General features: G+C 47.1%; 1 protein-coding gene across 2 annotated transcripts in view; it reads right to left on the bottom strand.

Moving 5' to 3' along the window:
- LOC126094429 (protein slit-like) overlaps positions 1-19,283 on the bottom strand; it is a 141,617-nt gene that overhangs the window by 37,892 nt on the left and 84,442 nt on the right. For both annotated transcript variants that reach the window (XM_049908797.1, XM_049908798.1), the window contains exon 2: positions 7,696-8,002. In XM_049908797.1, the coding sequence (XP_049764754.1) occupies positions 7,696-8,002 (307 nt within the window). The remainder of the gene's footprint in view (positions 1-7,695; positions 8,003-19,283) is intronic.

Below are 19,283 nucleotides of genomic sequence, written 5' to 3'. Positions count from 1 at the left end.
CTTCTATTACTCTTGCTAAACAGATAAACCTTCCTCCCTTTTTTTATATTCCTATTTACTTCCATATTCAGGGATGCTGCAACGGCCTTATGATCACTTATTCCCTGTTCTGCGCTTACAGAGTCGAAAAGTTCGGGTCTGTTTGTTATCAGTAGGTCCAAGATGTTATCTCCACGAGTCGGTTCTCTGTTTAATTGCTCGAGGTAATTTTCGGATAGTGCACTCAGTATAATGTTACTCGATGCTCTGTCCCTACCACCCGTCCTAAACGTCTGAGTGTCCCAGTCTATATCTGGTAAATTGAAATCTCCACCTAAGACTATAACATGCTGAGAAAATTTATGTGAAATGTATTCCAAATTTTCTCTCAGTTGTTCTGCCACTAATGCTGCTGAGTCGGGAGGTCGGTAAAAGGAGCCAATTATTAACCTAGCTCGGTTGTTGAGTGTAACCTCCACCCATAATAATTCACAGGAACTATCTACTTCTACTTCACTACAGGATAAACTACTACTAACAGCGACGAACACTCCACCACCGGTTGCATGCAATCTATCCTTTCTAAACACCGTCTGTACCTTTGTAAAAATTTCGGCAGAATTTATCTCTGGCTTCAGCCAGCTTTCTGTACCTATAACGATGTCAGCTTCGGTGCTTTCTATCAGCGCTTGAAGTTCCGGTACTTTACCAACGCAGCTTCGACAGTTTACAATTATAATTCCGATTGCTGCTTGGTCCCCGCATGTCCTGACTTTGCCCCGCACCCGTTGAGGCTGTTGCCCTTTCTGTACTTGCCCATGGCTCCCTGCCGCCGTTGGATAAGCAGCTGCAGCAGCAAGTCGTATACTCCTAGCTCACTCATTTGTTACATAGTTTAATTCTTAATTTCTTTGCGTGTTTTTGGTACTTGCATTGTTTAATTCTCAAATTTCGGGCGTATTATAGTATTTGAGAGTTGTAGCATCACGTTTTAGTACTCGAATAGTGTTAAATCGCGTAGTCTCCTTCCGCCGCCGAGCAGTGTGTCAGCAGTGCACAAGTGGCAGCATTACTGCATTTACTAGGCAATCTTGTATTTTAATAACCGCTTCAATTTTGTGTCGTTTTGTTTGCGCTCTCTGTAGATTAGTTCAGACGTTCTTTGCACAGTTTTTAGCATGGATAGGGACTGCAACTGCTGTGTTCGGATGCAGGCTGAGTTGGCATCCCTTCGCTCCCAGCTTCAGGCAGTGTTGGCTTCGGTCACACAGCTTGAGGCTGTTGCCAATGGGCATCACTGTGGGGGTCCGGATGGGGGTTTGTCGGGGACGGCCAGCTCGTCCCACGCATCCCCCGATCGGACTACGACTGTGGTTGCCCGGGATACTGCCCGCATTGAGGCTGATCCCTCACCTGTGGTAGAGTGGGAGGTCGTCTCAAGGTGTGGCAGGGGGCGAAAGACATTCCGGAGGGCTGAACGGAAGGCCTCTCCAGTTTGTCTGACGAACCGGTTTCAGGCTCTGTCTCAGGCTGATACTGATCTTCGGCCTGACATGGCTGCTTGTCCTGTTCCAGAGGTTGCCCCTCAGTCTGCAAGATCCGGGCAGTCGCAGAGGGTGGGCTTACTGGTAGTTGGGAGCTCCAACGTCAGGCGCGTAATGGGGCCCCTTAGGGATATGGCAGCAAGGGAGGGGAAGAAAACCAAAGTGCACTCCGTGTGCATACCGGGGGGAGTCATTCCAGATGTGGAAAGGGTCCTTCCGGATGCCATGAAGGGTACAGGGTGCACCCATCTGCAGGTGGTCGCTCATGTCGGCACCAATGATGTGTGTCGCTATGGATCGGAGGAAATCCTCTCTGGCTTCCGGCGGCTATCTGATTTGGTGAAGACTGCCAGTCTCGCTAGCGGGATGAAAGCAGAGCTCACCATCTGCAGCATCGTCGACAGGACTGACTGCGGACCTTTGGTACAGAGCCGAGTGGAGGGTCTGAATCAGAGGTTGAGACGGTTCTGCGACCATGTGGGCTGCAGATTCCTCGACTTGCGCCATAGGGTGGTGGGGTTTCGGGTTCCGCTGGATAGGTCAGGAGTCCACTACACGCAACAAGCGGCTACACGGGTAGCAGGGGTTGTGTGGCGTGGGCTGGGCGGTTTTTTAGGTTAGATGGCCTCGGGCAAGTGCAGAAAGGGCAACAGCCTCAACGGGTGCGGGGCAAAGTCAGGACATGCGGGGACCAAGCAGCAATCGGTATTGTAATTGTAAACTGTCGAAGCTGCGTTGGTAAAGTACCGGAACTTCAAGCGCTGATAGAAAGCACCGAAGCTGAAATCGTTATAGGTACAGAAAGCTGGCTGAAGCCAGAGATAAATTCTGCCGAAATTTTTACAAAGGCACAGACGGTGTTTAGAAAGGATAGATTGCATGCAACCGGTGGCGGAGTGTTCGTCGCTGTTAGTAGTAGTTTATCCTGTAGTGAAGTAGAAGTGGATAGTTCCTGTGAATTATTATGGGTGGAGGTTACACTCAACAACCGAGCAAGGTTAATAATTGGCTCCTTTTACCGACCCCCCGACTCAGCAGCATTAGTGGCAGAACAACTGAGAGAAAATTTGGAATACATTTCACATAAATTTTCTCAGCATGTTATGGTCTTAGGTGGAGATTTCAATTTACCAGATATAGACTGGGACACTCAGATGTTTAGGACGGGTGGTAGGGACAGAGCATCGAGTGACATTATACTGAGTGCACTATCCGAAAATTACCTCGAGCAATTAAACAGAGAATCGACTCGTGGAGATAACATCTTGGACCTACTGATAACAAACAGACCCGACCTTTTCGACTCTGTAAGTGCAGAACAGGGAATCAGTGATCATAAGGCCGTTGCAGCATCCCTGAATATGGAAGTTAATAGGAATATAAAAAAAGGGAGGAAGGTTTATCTGTTTAGCAAGAGTAATAGAAGGCAGATTTCAGACTACCTAACAGATCAAAACGAAAATTTCTGTTCCGACACTGACAATGTTGAGTGTTTATGGAAAAAGTTCAAGGCAACCGTTAAATGCGTTTTAGACAGGTACGTGCCGAGCAAAACTGTGAGGGACGGGAAAAACCCACCGTGGTACAACAACAAAGTTAGGAAACTACTGCGAAAGCAAAGAGAGCTTCACTCCAAGTTTAAACGCAGCCAAAACCTCTCAGACAAACAGAAGCTAAACGATGTCAAAGTTAGCGTAAGGAGGGCTATGCGTGAAGCGTTCAGTGAATTCGAAAGTAAAATACTAGGTACCGACTTGACAGAAAATCCTAGGAAGTTCTGGTCTTACGTTAAATCAGTAAGTGGCTCGAAACATCATGTCCGGACACTCTGGGATGATGATGGCATTGAAACAAAGGATGACAAGCGTAAAGCTGAAATACTAAACACCTTTTTCCAAAGCTGTTTCACAGAGGAAGACCGCACTGCAGTTCCTTCTCTAAATCCTCGCACCAACGAAAAAATGGCTGACATTGAAATAAGTGTCCAAGGAATAGAAAAGCAACTGGAATCACTCAACAGAGGAAAGTCCACTGGACCTGACGGGATACCAATTCGATTCTACACAGAGTACGCGAAAGAACTTGCCCCCCTTCTAACAGCCGTGTACCGCAAGTCTCTAGAGGAACAGAAGGTTCCAAATGATTGGAAAAGAGCACAGGTAGTCCCAGTCTTCAAGAAGGGTCGTCGAGCAGATGCGCAAAACTATAGACCTATCTCTCTGACGTCGATCTGTTGCAGAATTTTAGAACATGTCTTTTGCTCGAGTATCATGTCGTTTTTGGAAACTCAGAATCTACTATGTAGGAATCAACATGGATTCCGGAAACAGCGATCGTGTGAAACCCAACTCGCATTATTTGTTCATGAAACCCAGAAAATATTAGATACAGGCTCCCAGGTAGATGCCATTTTCCTTGACTTCCGGAAGGCGTTCGATACAGTTCCGCACTGTCGTCTGATAAACAAAGTAAGAGCCTACGGAATATCAGACCAGCTGTGTGGCTGGATTGAAGAGTTTTTAGCAAACAGAACACAGCATGTTGTTCTCAATGGAGAGACATCTACAGACGTTAAAGTAACCTCTGGCGTGCCACATGGGAGTGTTATGGGACCATTGCTTTTCACAATATATATAAATGACCTAGTAGATAGTGTCGGAAGTTCCATGCGGCTTTTCGCGGATGATGCTGTAGTATACAGAGAAGTTGCAGCATTAGAAAATTGTAGCGAAATGCAGGAAGATCTGCAGCGGATAGGCACTTGGTGCAGAGAGTGGCAACTGACCCTTAACATAGACAAATGTAATGTATTGCGAATACATAGAAAGAAGGATCCTTTATTATATGATTATATGATAGCGGAACAAACACTGGTAGCAGTTACTTCTGTAAAATATCTGGGAGTATGCGTGCGGAACGATTTGAAGTGGAATGATCATATAAAATTAATTGTTGGTAAGGCGGGTACCAGGTTGAGATTCATTGGGAGAGTCCTTAGAAAATGTAGTCCATCAACAAAGGAGGTGGCTTACAAAACACTCGTTCGACCTATACTTGAGTATTGCTCATCAGTGTGGGATCCGTACCAGATCGGGTTGACGGAGGAGATAGAGAAGATCCAAAGAAGAGCGGCGCGTTTCGTCACAGGGTTATTTGGTAACCGTGATAGCGTTACGGAGATGTTTAACAAACTCAAGTGGCAGACTCTGCAAGAGAGGCGCTCTGCATCGCGGTGTAGCTTGCTCGCCAGGTTTCGAGAGGGTGCGTTTCTGGATGAGGTATCGAATATATTGCTTCCCCCTACTTATACCTCCCGAGGAGATCACGAATGTAAAATTAGAGAAATTAGAGCGCGCACAGAGGCTTTCAGACAGTCGTTCTTCCCGCGAACCATACGCGACTGGAACAGGAAAGGGAGATAATGACAGTGGCACGTAAAGTGCCCTCCGCCACACACCGTTGGGTGGCTTGCGGAGTATAAATGTAGATGTAGATGTAGAACCTAAAATACCGCCCAGCCCACGCCACACAACCCCTGCCACCCGTGTAGCCGCTTGTTGCGTGTAGTGGACTCCTGACCTATCCAGCGGAACCCGAAACCTCACCACCCTATGGCGCAAGTCGAGGAATCTGCAGCCCACACGGTCGCAGAACCGTCTCAGCCTCTGATTCAGACCCTCCACTCGGCTGTGTACCAAAGGTCCGCAGTCAGTCCTGTCGACGATGCTGCAGATGGTGAGCTCTGCTTTCATCCCGCTAGCGAGATTGGCAGTCTTCACCAAATCAGATAGCTGCCGGAAGCCAGAGAGGATTTCCTCCGATCCATAGCGACACACATCATTGGTGCCGACATGAGCGACCACCTGCAGATGGGTGCACCCTGTACCCTTCATGGCATCCGGAATGACCCTTTCCACATCTGGAATGACTCCCCCCGGTATGCACACGGAGTGCACATTGGTTTTCTTCCCCTCTCTTGCTGCCATATGCCTAAGGGGCCCCACTACGCGCCTGACGTTGGAGCTCCCAACTACCAGTAAGCCCACCCTCTGCGACCGCCCAGATCTTGCAGACTGAGGGGCAACCTCTGGAACAGGACAAGCAGCCATGTCAGGCCGAAGATCAGTATCAGCCTGAGACAGAGCCTGAAACCGGTTCGTCAGACAAACTGGAGAGGCCTTCCGTTCAGCCCTCCGGAATGTCTTTCGCCCCCTGCCACACCTTGAGACGACCTCTCACTCTACCACAGGTGAGGGGTCAGCCTCAATGCGGGCAGTATCCCGGGCAGCCACAGTCGTAGTCCGATCGGGGGATGCGTGGGACGAGCTGGCCGTCTCCGACAAACCCCCACCCGGACCCCCACAGTGATGCCCATTGGCAACAGCCTCAAGCTGTGTGACCGAAGCCAACACTGCCTGAAGCTGGGAACGAAGGGATGCCAACTCAGCCTGCATCCGAACACAGTAGTTACAGTCCCTATCCATGCTAAAAACTGTTGTGTAAAGAACGTCTGAACAAATCTACAGAGAGCGCAAACAAATCGACACAAAATTTAAATGGTTATTAAAATACAAGATTGCCTAGTAAATGCAGTAATGCTGCTACTTCCGCACTTCTGACACACTGCTCGGCGGCGGAAGGAGACTACGCGATTTTACACTATTCGGGTACTAAAACGCGATGCTACAACTCTCAAATACTATAATACGCCCGAAATTTATGAATTAAACAATGCAAGTACCAAAAACACACAAAGAAATTAAGAATTAAACTATGTAACAAATGAGTGAGCTAGGAGTATACGACTTGCTGCTGCAGCTGCTTATCCAACGGCGGCAGAGAGTTACGAAATGACGTGTAATTCACGATACTGCCGCTAGGAGACTAGTAAGCAGCAATGGCTGACAATTGAAGACTGGCGACACAGCAACGATCGGCAATTGTGTTACTTTTTCATGAAACGAAAAGCCTTGTTGTGACTCAGAGGCGTTTTCGACAACATCCACAGTTTGTACGATAAATGTATACAGGAAGGAACAGTACTGCAAGCAAAGCGACCTCAGGCTAAGCCTGTTTGAATATTGAAGCTGTACAAGTTGCTGTACAGAGAAGTCCCGGGAAATCGTGTAGAAAGGCAGCAGTGCAACTGGGAATATCCAGACGCTCCGCTCAACGCATTCTTAAAAGTGACCTCCATATGTACCCATACAAGATGACCTGTGCACAGAAGCTCACTGAAGAACACAAGCAGCAGAGACTAATGTTTGCTCAGTGGGCGGAGGATAGGGAAGAAACTCTCAACAACGTTTGGTTTTCAGACGAGGCGCATTTTCATTTAGGCGGTGTGGTTAACAAACAAAATTTACGCTTTTGGGCCACTGAAAACCCACAAGTGCTTCATGAACGACAACATTATACTCCGAGGATTACAGCAAGGGCAGCAATTTCCAGTCACGGACTTATTGGACTCTTTTTATTTGAAGAAACTATGAACAACGAGCGTTATCTCAGCATGCTTCGCAATAGCTTCATTCCACAGCTTCTTGCTACTGCCTTGCCCTTCAACACGCGGTGGTTCATGCAAGATGGAGCAAGGCCACGTACTGCGAACACTGTGTTGTAGTTTTTACACGAGCATTTCGACATGCGGATCATTTCACTCAGGTTTCCAGGTCGCTTCAATGACGGACAAAATTGGCCCTCCGATAGTCCAGACCTCAATCCGTGTGACATTTTTCTTTGGGAGTACCTGAAGGAAAAAATTTTCCTGAAACGACCACGTGATTTAATGGAGCTCAGAAGCCTTATTCTTCAAGTTTGCAGTGAAAGTACGGAAGACATGTGCGGTAGGGTAATCACTAACTTCAGTATTCGTTTGAAGGAAGTTAGGAAACGAAATGGTGGACATATTGAGCGTGTGCTGAGTTAGAACAAATCTCCATGGCGGCTCTTGTAGTATATGTTCCATTCAGGTTGTATTGACAATAAAGTTTATATTCAGAAACAAAATGGTAACACATTTCGAGCGCCACACTGTATTTACTGTTTCTTTCCTCATACCCGTTTCCTCTCGAGACATTGTGTGCGAAAAAAATGCAGGTACACCTGTGCGTTACGAAGAGGTCGGAAAGGCCAGCTGAGCACGTAGAAGACGCGATGATTGCATACTGACCTCGAGAAGGAGTCCGTCAGTGACAGAGAGGAACTCCAGAGCAGACAGGTTTCCGAAGTCTGCCGGCAGGAGACTGCGCTGCTGCAGCCCCGTCACGGACAGCGACAGCACGCTGCGGCCGTCGGCCGGCTGGACAGCGGGCCAGGAAGCCGCCCGGCATTCCACACTCGTGCCGTCGCTGGAGCAGTTGCAGCTGCTCGAGAAGGCGCAGACCTCCGCAGGCTGCGGCGTCGCGCGAACCGTCGAGAGCAGGATGCCCACAACACTCGCCACGGTCCGCCAAAACGGAAGGTCACACTTCAGTCCTCTGTGAAAAAAACAACCAGCGATGGTACGTAAACACTGTGGTTGACATTTCAGCATACATACCCGCTTCCAACCACATACACTACTGGCCATTAAAATTGCTACACCAAGAAGAAATGCAGATGATAAACGGGTATTCATTGGACAAATATATTATACTAGAACTGACATGTGATTACATTTTCACTCAATTTGGGTGCATAGATCCTGAGAAATCAGTACCCAGAACAACCACGTCTGGCCTTAATAAGGCCTTGATACGTCTGGGCATTCAGTCAAACAGAGCTTGGGTGGCGTGTACTGGTACAGCTGACCATGCAGCTTCAACACGATACCACAGTTCATCAAGAGTATTGCTGGCGTATTGTGACGAGCCAGTTGATCGGCCACCATTCCCAAACGTTTACAATTGGCGAGAGATCTGGAGAATGTGTTGGCCAGGGTAGCAGTCGAACATTTTCTGTATCCAGAAACCCCGTACAGGACCTGCGACATGCGGTCGTGCATTATCCTGCTGAAATGTAGGGTTTCGCAGGGATCGAATGAAGGGTAGAGCCACAGGTCGTAACACATCTGAAATGTAACGCTCACTGTTCAAATTGCCGTCAATGCGAACAAGAGGTGACCGAGACGTGTAACCAATGGCACCCCATACCATCACGCCAGGTGATACGCCAGTATGGCGATGACGAATACATGCTTCCAATGTGCGTTCACAGCGATGTCGCCAAATACGGATGCGACCATCATGATGTTGTAAACAGGACCTGGATTCATCCGAAAAAAATGACGTTTTGCCATTCGTGTATCCAGGTTCGTCGTGGAGTACACCATCGCAGGCGCTCCTGTCTCTGATGCATTGTTAAGGGTAACCGCAGCCATGGTCTCCGAGCTGATAGTCCATGCTGCTGCAAGCGTCATCGAACTGTTCGTGCAGATGGTTGTCGTCTTCCAAACGTCCCCATCTGTTGACTCAGGGATCGAGACGTGGCTGCACGCCCCGTTATAGCCATGCGGATAAGATGCCTGTCATATCAACTGCTAGTGGTACGAGGCCGTTGGGATCCAGCACGGCGCTGCGTATTACACTCCTGAACCCACTGATTCCATATTCTGCTAACAGTCATCGGATCTCGACCAACGCGAGCAGCAATGTCGCGATACGATAAACCGCAATCGTGATAGGCTACAATCCGACCTTTATCAAAGTCGGAAACGCGATAGTACGTATTTCTCCTCCTTACACGAGGTTCAAATGGTTCAAATGGTTCTGAACACTATGGGACTTAACTTCTGAGGTCATCAGTCCCCTAGAACTTAGAACTACTTAAACGTAACTAACCTAAGGACATCACACACATCCATGCCCGAGGCAGGATTCGAACCTGCGACCGTAGCGGTCACGCGATTCCAGACTGAAGCGGCTAGAACCGCACGGCCACACCGGACGGCCCTTACACGAGGCATCACAACAACGTTTCACCAGGCAACGCCGGTCAACTGCTGCTTGTGTATGATAAATCTGTTGGAAACTTTCCTCATGTCAGCACGTTGTAGCTGTCGCCATCAGCGCCAACCTTGTGTGAATGCTCTGAAAAGCTAACCATTTGCATATCACGGCATCTTCTTCCTGTCCGCTAAATTTCGAGTCTGTAGCACGTCATCTTCGTGGTGTAGCAATTTTAATGACCAGTAGTATATAAGCACGTTGTATATAAGACTGTATTTGTATCATCGTTAGAATTGGAGGCTGCCAGCGGTACTGTATTATTCAAAAAGTGTTGTAGTACGACGCCCTGGTTAATAACGCGACACGGATTTATCAGTATTCAAAAAGAATTTTACTCCGGGTTACGTTTTTGAACCGATGTTTTACAGAATTTTATCCGACACACTGTGGCTGTGTGCGTCTAAGCAAGGTAATCTAAGCAACGTAACTCCATCGGCTGCGGTGTGTTATTTCCAGAATGTGATCTCAAGATTCGAGAACCCATTACGTGCACAGTGTATTACGTCGAATTACAGGCGGTCTTGAAGCCTTTGGAGAAGATCCAGCGTCTTCCTGCTACAAAATTCCTCGTCTCCAGCTACTCTGTAACTGCCCTTCAGACCGCCTTTCACATGTAAGTTTTGTTTACCTGATCTGCGATTACCGTTTAAATGTGCAGAGGGAATGGAAGTAGGTGTCAATTACTGGATACCAGGACTCGAGGGCCTTCAACGTAATGAAGCGGCAGATGTAGCAGCTAACGATGCCTGCTTGGAAGTTACGATTTTTGAATTTGCTGCTCCTGTACAGGCCGTTGCCTCACTGTTGAGTCAGAGGGTCTTGCGTTTGTAGGAAGAGGAGTGGTTAAGGTTCAGGAACAACGAGATGCGGCTGGTGAAACCATCGAAACGGCCAGGCGTTCAAAAATAGTTCAAATGGCTCTGAGCACTATGGGACTTAACATCTGAGGTCATCAGTCCCCTAGAACTTAGAACTACTTAAACCTAACTAACCTAAGGACATCACACACATCCAAGCCCTAGGCAAGATTCGAACCTGCGACCGTAGCGGTCGCGCTGTTCCAGACTGAAGCGCCTACAACCGCTCGGCCACCGCGGCCGGCGCCAGATGTTCCTGTGTGAAGTCTGGTCTTGTCAGTGGTATCTTAGGTAGGAGATTTTAATGTGCTTCCAGGATTGTTTCATGTTTTATGTACCAAGCGCTCAACCAGGCGCAGTTCACTGTCAGACAATTTTAGATTTTGTGTAGTCTTATTCTGTGCATTTTAAAGAGTAACTGCCTCGAGGCATGCATTTTTTTGTGTTCTGTATGAGTGTGGGTGTGTGAGAAACATGGAGTGTCCCAAGGTGGATGAGGATTACGTTCTACATTTCACTGCACTGTTGCGTACTTGTCACGAAACGAAACATTTGTTTCCCATTATCTGAGTACGGGCGCCGACAACCTCGCTATTGAGCGCCTCATGCATAGCATCACCATCACATCGAGAAAACGTAACTGGAAAAGACGAATGGGAATTCTGCAAAAATATTAGTTACTGTATCTCAGTGATTAACACGCAATCATGTCTGCATCTCAATTGGCTCGCGTCAGTTCTGGAAACTCAATACTTCCTGGAACAAATATAAAGTTGATTTCTCAACATTATTTATAGTTGCTCGAAAGCATACGCGTTATCTCCTGTACGTAAGATGAAATGTTCCTGCCTTGCATTTAGCGATTTAAGGCATTTACATGACAAATGACGTCCATCATGAAACCGTGATCAGAGCTCCACAGAGGGTCACAAAGAAGCCTGTCTGCCTTTTTTCTAGGGATGTTGCGGTCTTGTCGGACGTGAACCGTGTCGTCGCTGCGGCTGACGTCACTCTCGTATTTGTAGTCGGTGCTTTCGCTGCGCGTACCGAAATCGTGGCATATTAAGCATATTTTATTTCCTTCAAATGAGACGAGAAAGTACAGCGACTTCCAACCGCATCAAACGAAGTGGCTTCTTCCCCCACTGTCCGCAGCACGTGTTCTTGCGATAGCGCTCTCGCTTCCCGCGCACGGGGTACCGGCGGGGCCTGTGATTTTCCCTGCGCTCGCAATTGTGCAACAGCTGGGCAGCTGGGCAGCTGGGGACGTCCAGACCCTCTGCTCCATGCCGCCTCTATGGTGTGGATGGCTATGCCTCTGGTAGCACCCTGGTGATGCCGCAGCGAACAGCTGTATACTGGTATTCTCTGAGCCACCAACCGCTGACTGCAGACAACACAGAAGCCATTGTGGCCACTGTCGGTTCTTCTTCAGCTGCACATCATATCCTTCCTGGGCAGATTCCTGACTCATACTAAGCCATCACGACATGAAGTTAGAATTACTTCAGAACTGTCTTCTATGCCCAGCCAGTTACAATTCGTGTGAGAACGACTGCTGAAAATCAAGATGAACAGCCACGCAGCAGCCAAAACCGTGGATCTTAAGTGCAGGGATGCCCTATGCACCATTACCAAGTGACAAATTCAGAAATGTTTGTTTGAGCCTGTACAATGGTTTTACTATTCTTTCTTCTTCCTTTTCATATTTATCTTGTGTATACAATATTCTTTGTCTGGTAGAACGTAGGCAATATGAATAAGCTAGTTTCGGCTCAGGAAGCTATTCGGCAGCCGATAAATGAAGTAGCTCAGTTGCTGGTAGAGTTAGGGCAACTGAGGGGCGAAAGAAGGGAACAGTTACTTCCTAGTCCACCTATCCTGGACACTAACACCACTGCACTGGTCACCTTGCCAATCCTATTATTATTATTATTATTATTATCATTAGATATGTATGCTTCATTATACATAGCTTTTTTTTGCTGTAATTGTTACAGATCCACAACAGCAGCTGTGGGCAACAGGGTGTCTGGCGTTCTTAGACTATGCTGTAAAAAGCGCCTGATCCAGTGCTGAAAGAGGGAAAAGGACACTCAGATATTTTCACAATCACAGCCCACACAATGTCTTCTCGAACTTTCAGACCTGGTGTCATCTGACTATGCCATAGCACGACCACAGTAGCCATGTCCCATGAGGGTATTGTTAAACATATACAATGTGGTTGTCAGTGGTTCTAAATTTGTAAATGTAGGTTTGGCATCTGAAAAGAACTTTGAACTAGTAAAAGAAGTAGAAAATGCACAACAAGTAGGTACTAAAGTGCAATATTCGTAATATCAGCAGAACTATCTATGCAGTATGATGGAAAATATAGATACGAGTAGATGACTATGAATCATCTCACACTCCTATTGACATTCACATGTTTGGCTCTAAAGCATTTTTAGTGGATATGTATTATGAGGCAATACTAGAATGGGACATGAATATACACTCCTGAAAATTGAAATAAGAACACCGTGAATTCATTGTCCCATGAAGGGGAAACTTTATTGACACATTCCTGGGGTCAGATACATCACATGATCACACTGACAGAACCACAGGCACATAGACACAGGCAACAGAGCATGCACAATGTCGGCACTAGTACAGTGTATATCCACCTTTCGCAGCAATGCAGGCTGCTATTCTCCCATGGAGACGATCGTAGAGATGCTGGATGTAGTCCTGTGGAACGGCTTGCCATGCCATTTCCACCTGGCGCCTCAGTTGGACCAGCGTTCATGCTGGACGTGCAGACCGCGTGAGACGACGCTTCATCCACTCCCAAACATGCTCAATGGGGGACAGATCCCGAGATCTTGCTGGCCACGGTAGTTGACTTACACATTCTAGAGCACGTTGGGTGGCACGGGATACATGCGGACGTGCATTGTCCTGTTGGAACAGCAAGTTCCCTTGCCGGTCTAGGAATGGTAGAACGATGGGTTCGATGACGGTTTGGATGTACCGTGCACTATTCAGTGTCCCCTCGACGATCACCAGTGGTGTACGGCCAGTGTAGGAGATCGCTCCCCACACCATGATGCCGGGTGTTGGCCCTGTGTGCCTCGGTCGTATGCAGTCCTGATTGTGGCGCTCACCTGCACGGCGACAAACACGCATACGACCATCATTGGCACCAAGGCAGAAGCGACTCTCATCGCTGAAGACGACACGTCTCCATTCGTCCCTCCATTCACGCCCGTCGCGACGCCACTGGAGGCGGGCTGCACGATGTTGGGGCGTGAGCGCAAGACGGCCTAACGGTGTGCGGGACCGTAGCCCAGCTTCATGGAGATGGTTGCGAATGGTCCTCGCCGATACCCCAGGAGCAACAGTGTCCCTAATTTGCTGGGAAGTGGCGGTGCGGTCCCCTATGGCACTGCGTAGGATCCTACGGTCTTGGCGTGCATCCGTGCGTCGCTGCGGTCCGGTCCCAGGTCGACGGGCACGTGCACCTTCCGCCGACCACTGGCGACAACATCGATGTACTGTGGAGACCTCACGCCCCACGTGTTGAGCAATTCGGCGGTACGTCCACCCGGCCTCCCGCATGCCCACTATACGCCCTCGCTCAAAGTCCGTCAACTGCACATACGGTTCACGTCCACGCTGTCGCGGCATGCTACCAGTGTTAAAGAGTGCGATGGAGCTCCGTATGCCACGGCAAACTGGCTGACACTGACGGCGGTGGTGCACAAATGCTGCGCAGCTAGCGCCATTCGACGGCCAACACCGCGGTTCCTGGTGTGTCCGCTGTGCCGTGCGTGTGATCATTGCTTGTACAGCCCTCTCGCAGTGTCCGGAGCAAGTATGGTGGGTCTGACACACCGGTGTCAATGTGTTCTTTTTTCCATTTCCGGGAGTGTATATCTAAAACATCTTAGGGTTATTAAACTGAAAGACCTGTATTGCTCATTATCAATTGCCTCTGATAGATTGTGTCATTGGTGTCCAAATGTGAGAGGGGCATACTAAGAATTTGTGAAATATTTGAGTGATAACAGTGTAAACACTGATTGAACAGAGTGATGCGTCAGTGCCTGCATTGCCCCCATACCAGTGAGTGTAAGTGTTGAGACTGTAACTATAAAATCAGTGGAGGCTCGCTTTACTGAAGGAATGGCATGTGTGTGTGTAGCTGCACCTATATGCCTGAATATGAATCAGACTGGATTCAAAGCATGTATAAAAAGGCAATTATTTCGATATTTGTGTAAAGTTGAATTATTGATGTAATAAGAAAAATGTTCTATAAAATTCTTGCTGTTTGCTTCCATCCAACAATAATTTTAATAATGAAACGATCAATTATTAGTAACACAAACATAGCAAATCAACTCATGTTTTACTATCAGAAACATTACCTTTTAATTTCTAAAAAAAAGAGATTGTATGAATGCAGCATGATTTTATTTATATAACAGCAGATGACCAGCTACACTAAATTTACAGAAGCAGGTTACACTATACCAGTAACAACTCAGTTTTTCAAAAAGAGATTGCATAACTACAGACTGATTTTATTTACATAACAGCAACTAATCAACTATAAACTATTTACAGCAGAAGAGATAAATTATATTAAGGGAGGAGGAGAATGATTTTATGTCTTTACAATATTTGTAGTGTATAAGTGCTAGCAGCAGCAGATGAAGAACCACACACATACACATAAACAACATTTATATACACAATATTTGTTTTTACAAGAGCACATAGTGTGCAGATGTGTAATGGTACATATAATAATATGCAGCTCACATGCATACACATACACACACATGCACATGCACGCACACACACAGACACACACACAGACACACACACACACACACACACACACACACACACACACACACACAATCATACACGCAATTACGATGAAAGCTTCATCTAGTTATTACATACGCACGCACACACACACACACACACACACACACAATCATTCAAGTAAATAGTGAGTGAACAGGAGGATCCTGATTCCATCCACACTGATGAAGCACTTCTCATTGTGACATGACAGGTCAGCTTTCAGTTGCAATGCAGTCACTAATGGCCCATTGACAAAAAGATCATATGAGGAGATTCATCAACAGCAAACAGTCACTCCTTATATTGTGCAGCCTCATGGGCACTCACAATGGAAGAGTGCCCATGAGGCTGCACAATGCACACCCTTAGCCCATCTCTAAGTGACAACTGAATCTACACAGTATGCATACATCGTCGATCTGAGCCCTACAAACTCCACAACCTGCAAGCCATTAGACTCATCTTTCATCAAGTCGATAACCTTCCAGTTCTGAAGTTTTATGCTGTAAGGATTATCAGCCACATATCAACATGTATCGAATTCCTTTGGACTGCACCAATTACTTCATATTCTTCGTAGCCTTTCACACAGTAGACGAAACTATCTGTATCCATATAAAATAACTTCACATCAACGAAGTTTGGTTTTGCAAATTTTTAGTAGATTCGGTGCATTTGGAGATTTGAGAGGTGCTGAGCACACATGCCGATGTAGACAGGCTTCATGAGCTCCACTGAAATCCTACCCATCTCCAGTGACATTTCCTTCATTGAAGATTGTGGAACACTTAAAATTTGGCCTGATGACGTAATCTCTTGCACCATAACGCCAATCCCAACGGTAAACTAAATGAATACCGCGACAGTTTCTAACATTCTCCATGGTTTTGCCGAAAATTGAATTATTCATTACTTCATAAAATCTTTTTCAAAATCGCACTTCATGAGAGCCCACTGTATAGTGTTTAAGTCAGTGAACTCCTTCAACCTGTGACGCTGTTGAAGGAGATGCTGCAGAAGATTCTAAGAAGTCGCATCCCCAACTTGGAACACTACTGGAGGTTTCTATAGTGTAGGGTGTATATGTGCTTATTCCCCAGCGTTGTCATCAACTTGAAGACGAAACCTTTTTCGCGGAATTAGGCTCTCTGGATATAGCAGCAAGTCACTGTGCCCGTTACCAAAATCTGTGGTATGTCCCAAGTCAGCCTCCAGGACACGTCCCTGCCAGCCTCAGCAGCCAAATCGAGGAGTGCATCCTTCATTCCAACGATTTCATCTTTGGACAAACATCGTAATACTCCAAAAGGCAGGGTTTGTTGCAAGGGTTGTCTATAGAGTTTGTTTACATTCAAGTAAAGTATGTAACTAAAATCATCGGATAGCCTATAATCATGCTCACTCAGTCGAGGATTATTCACCTTGGGGTAGCTGTGGATGCAATGGCAAAGTCTTCCGCGAATCCTGTAATTGGGAAAGAGCAACATATTAAAACTTGTAAACGTTGATACGCATCGTTTTTAAGGTTGTGTCATACGAAAACCACATTGTGGTTTGCGAGAAGGCATGATCCAGAGCGTAAATACCCAGGCATACACTAGAATTTCTCAAAAACGTCCACGAGCAAGTGTACATCTGTCTCCATCTACAATTTAGTATTTCTTCTAAATCAGAGATGTTGAACTCCTGCCAGTACTCTGCATCTGTTATGGCAATGCTTGTGAGTTCGCAGGTGAATGCAGTTATATCAGACAATGGGGTTTTGTGGAGTATCTCCGTCAAATCTAGGTACTTTTATCGAAAGACACCTCTTTTCTCTACAAGCTGAAACTTTGCTTCTTTGGAGAATGCAACTCAAGTGATACACATATCCTCTCAACACATGGACTCAGCAAGCTTCTGTAGAGGTGCCTGAATAAATCGTAAGGAATCCCGCAAGTAGAGCGATATTCTTGATGTCATTTTCTTGGAGAATGAAATGTATTTTTCTGCATCGTCGCTTCTGATGCTGGCCTTATGATTCTCCCACTCGAAAGCATCCAAGTGCTCAACCAGCAAGTGAGCATCATATTTGGTCAAAATATAGAACAAGATGGGTATGTGCCATGTCAGCTTGTACTTCAAGTTGCAAGCAATGTGAGCTGCGTCGCAGAACTTCCCTATTACCTGACAGTGCTCACTGTGTGGAGCTTCCTCTTTTCTATCCAAAGGCAAGTCATTATCCTGAAAGTGGGTCATTGGGTTTGTTTTTTTCTGTAAAGGCCATCAACATCGTATACAAGTTTTTCGAGCTCAGAAGGCAGCCAACTCAGAGGATTATCCATGACATATAAGCCAAATTTGTTGTGACTGGAATCATACGAGTACACATCCTGATACGCTGCCAAGTACAGTATGTGTCGTTCTGTGAAAGTTGTGTAAGAGGCATTGGGATCGCCTTCCAATGGGCCACAGGAACGAGGAAGCACTCAAAGTCAGCGTGTACAACAAACGGACATCGTTGCTGGTGGCAGGCGTTCTTAAACTTTAAATACTTTTCGAGCTCAGTGGGCATTTCCACACATACTGGTCCCTCGGTCAAGCAACCAACCAGATGTCTTTTTAAATAAGAAAGCAAAAGAGTTGAAACATCCTCAGAAAAAGTGCCTTGCCCCTTATTTTCACTCTAGCAGATAGTGGGCAGAATATGCTTTTGGTTCAAATTGTTCAAATGGCTCTGAGTACTATGGGACCTAACATCGGAGATCCTCTAGAACTTGGAACTACTTAAACCTAACTAACCTAAGGACATCACACACATATCCATGCCCGAGGCAGGATTCGAACCTGTGCCTGTAGCGGTCGCGCGGTTCCAGACAGAAGCGCCTAGAACCGCTCGCCCACACGAGCTGGCAAGATGACTTTAAAATGGTTCAAATGGCTCTAATCACTATGGAACTTAACATCTCAGGTCATCAATCTCCTAGACTTAAAACTACTTAAACCTAACTAACCTAAGGACATCACACACAGCCATGCCCGAGACAGGATTCGAACCTGCGACTGTAGCAGCAGTGCGCTTCCTGACTAAAGTGCCTAGAACCGCTCGGCCACAGCGGCCGGTCTATGCTTTTAATTCAGATGTTGGAAAAATGGAAATGAGCGACTGGGGTCATTGGCCAGGAGGCCCCTTGCGGGGCAGGTCCGGCCGCCTTGGTGCAGGTCTTATTACATTCGACGCCAAATTGGGCGACCTGCACTCCAGATGGGGATGAAATGAAGACAGCACAACGACCAGTCCCTGAGCGGAGAAAATCCTCGACCCAGCCGGGAATCGAACCTGGGTCCGTAGGACGGCCATCCGTACGCTGACCACTCAGCTAACGGGGCGGACCTTTATGTTGGAGAATGGCAATAAATCCACAGGTGAGGGTACTGACTGGTTGCTTTGGAAAAGTAACCTCACATCTCCTGACTTGTTTCTATTCTCATCTTCATGCAAACCATATACACTCCTCGAAATTGAAATAAGAACACCGTGAATTCATTGTCCCAGGAAGGGGAAACTTTATTGACACATTCCTGGGGTCAGATACATCACATGACCACACTGACAGAACCACAGGCACATAGACACAGGCAACAGAGCATGCACAATGTCGGCACTAGTACAGTGTATATCCACCTTTCGCAGCAATGCAGGCTGCTATTCTCCCGTGGAGACGATCGTAGAGTTGCTGGATGTAGTCCTGTGGAACGGCTTGCCATCCCATTTCCACCTGGCGCCTCAGTTGGACCAGCGTTCGTGCTGGACGTGCAGACCGCGTGAGACGACGCTTCATCCAGTCCCAAACATGCTCAATGGGGGACACATCCGGAGATCTTGCTGGCCGGGGTAGTTGACTTACACCTTCTAGAGCACGTTGGATGGCACGGGATACATGCGGACGTGCATTGTTCTGTTGGAACAGCAAGTTCCCTTGCCGGTCTAGGAATGTTAGAACGATGGGTTCGATGACGGTTTGGATGTACCGTGCACTATTCAGTGTCCCCTCGACGATCACCAGTGG

The sequence above is a fragment of the Schistocerca cancellata genome, chromosome 8, assembly GCF_023864275.1.
Source record: "Schistocerca cancellata isolate TAMUIC-IGC-003103 chromosome 8, iqSchCanc2.1, whole genome shotgun sequence".
In the NCBI taxonomy this organism is placed as follows: domain Eukaryota; kingdom Metazoa; phylum Arthropoda; class Insecta; order Orthoptera; family Acrididae; genus Schistocerca; species Schistocerca cancellata.
This window is presented reverse-complemented; position numbering and strand designations above follow the sequence as displayed.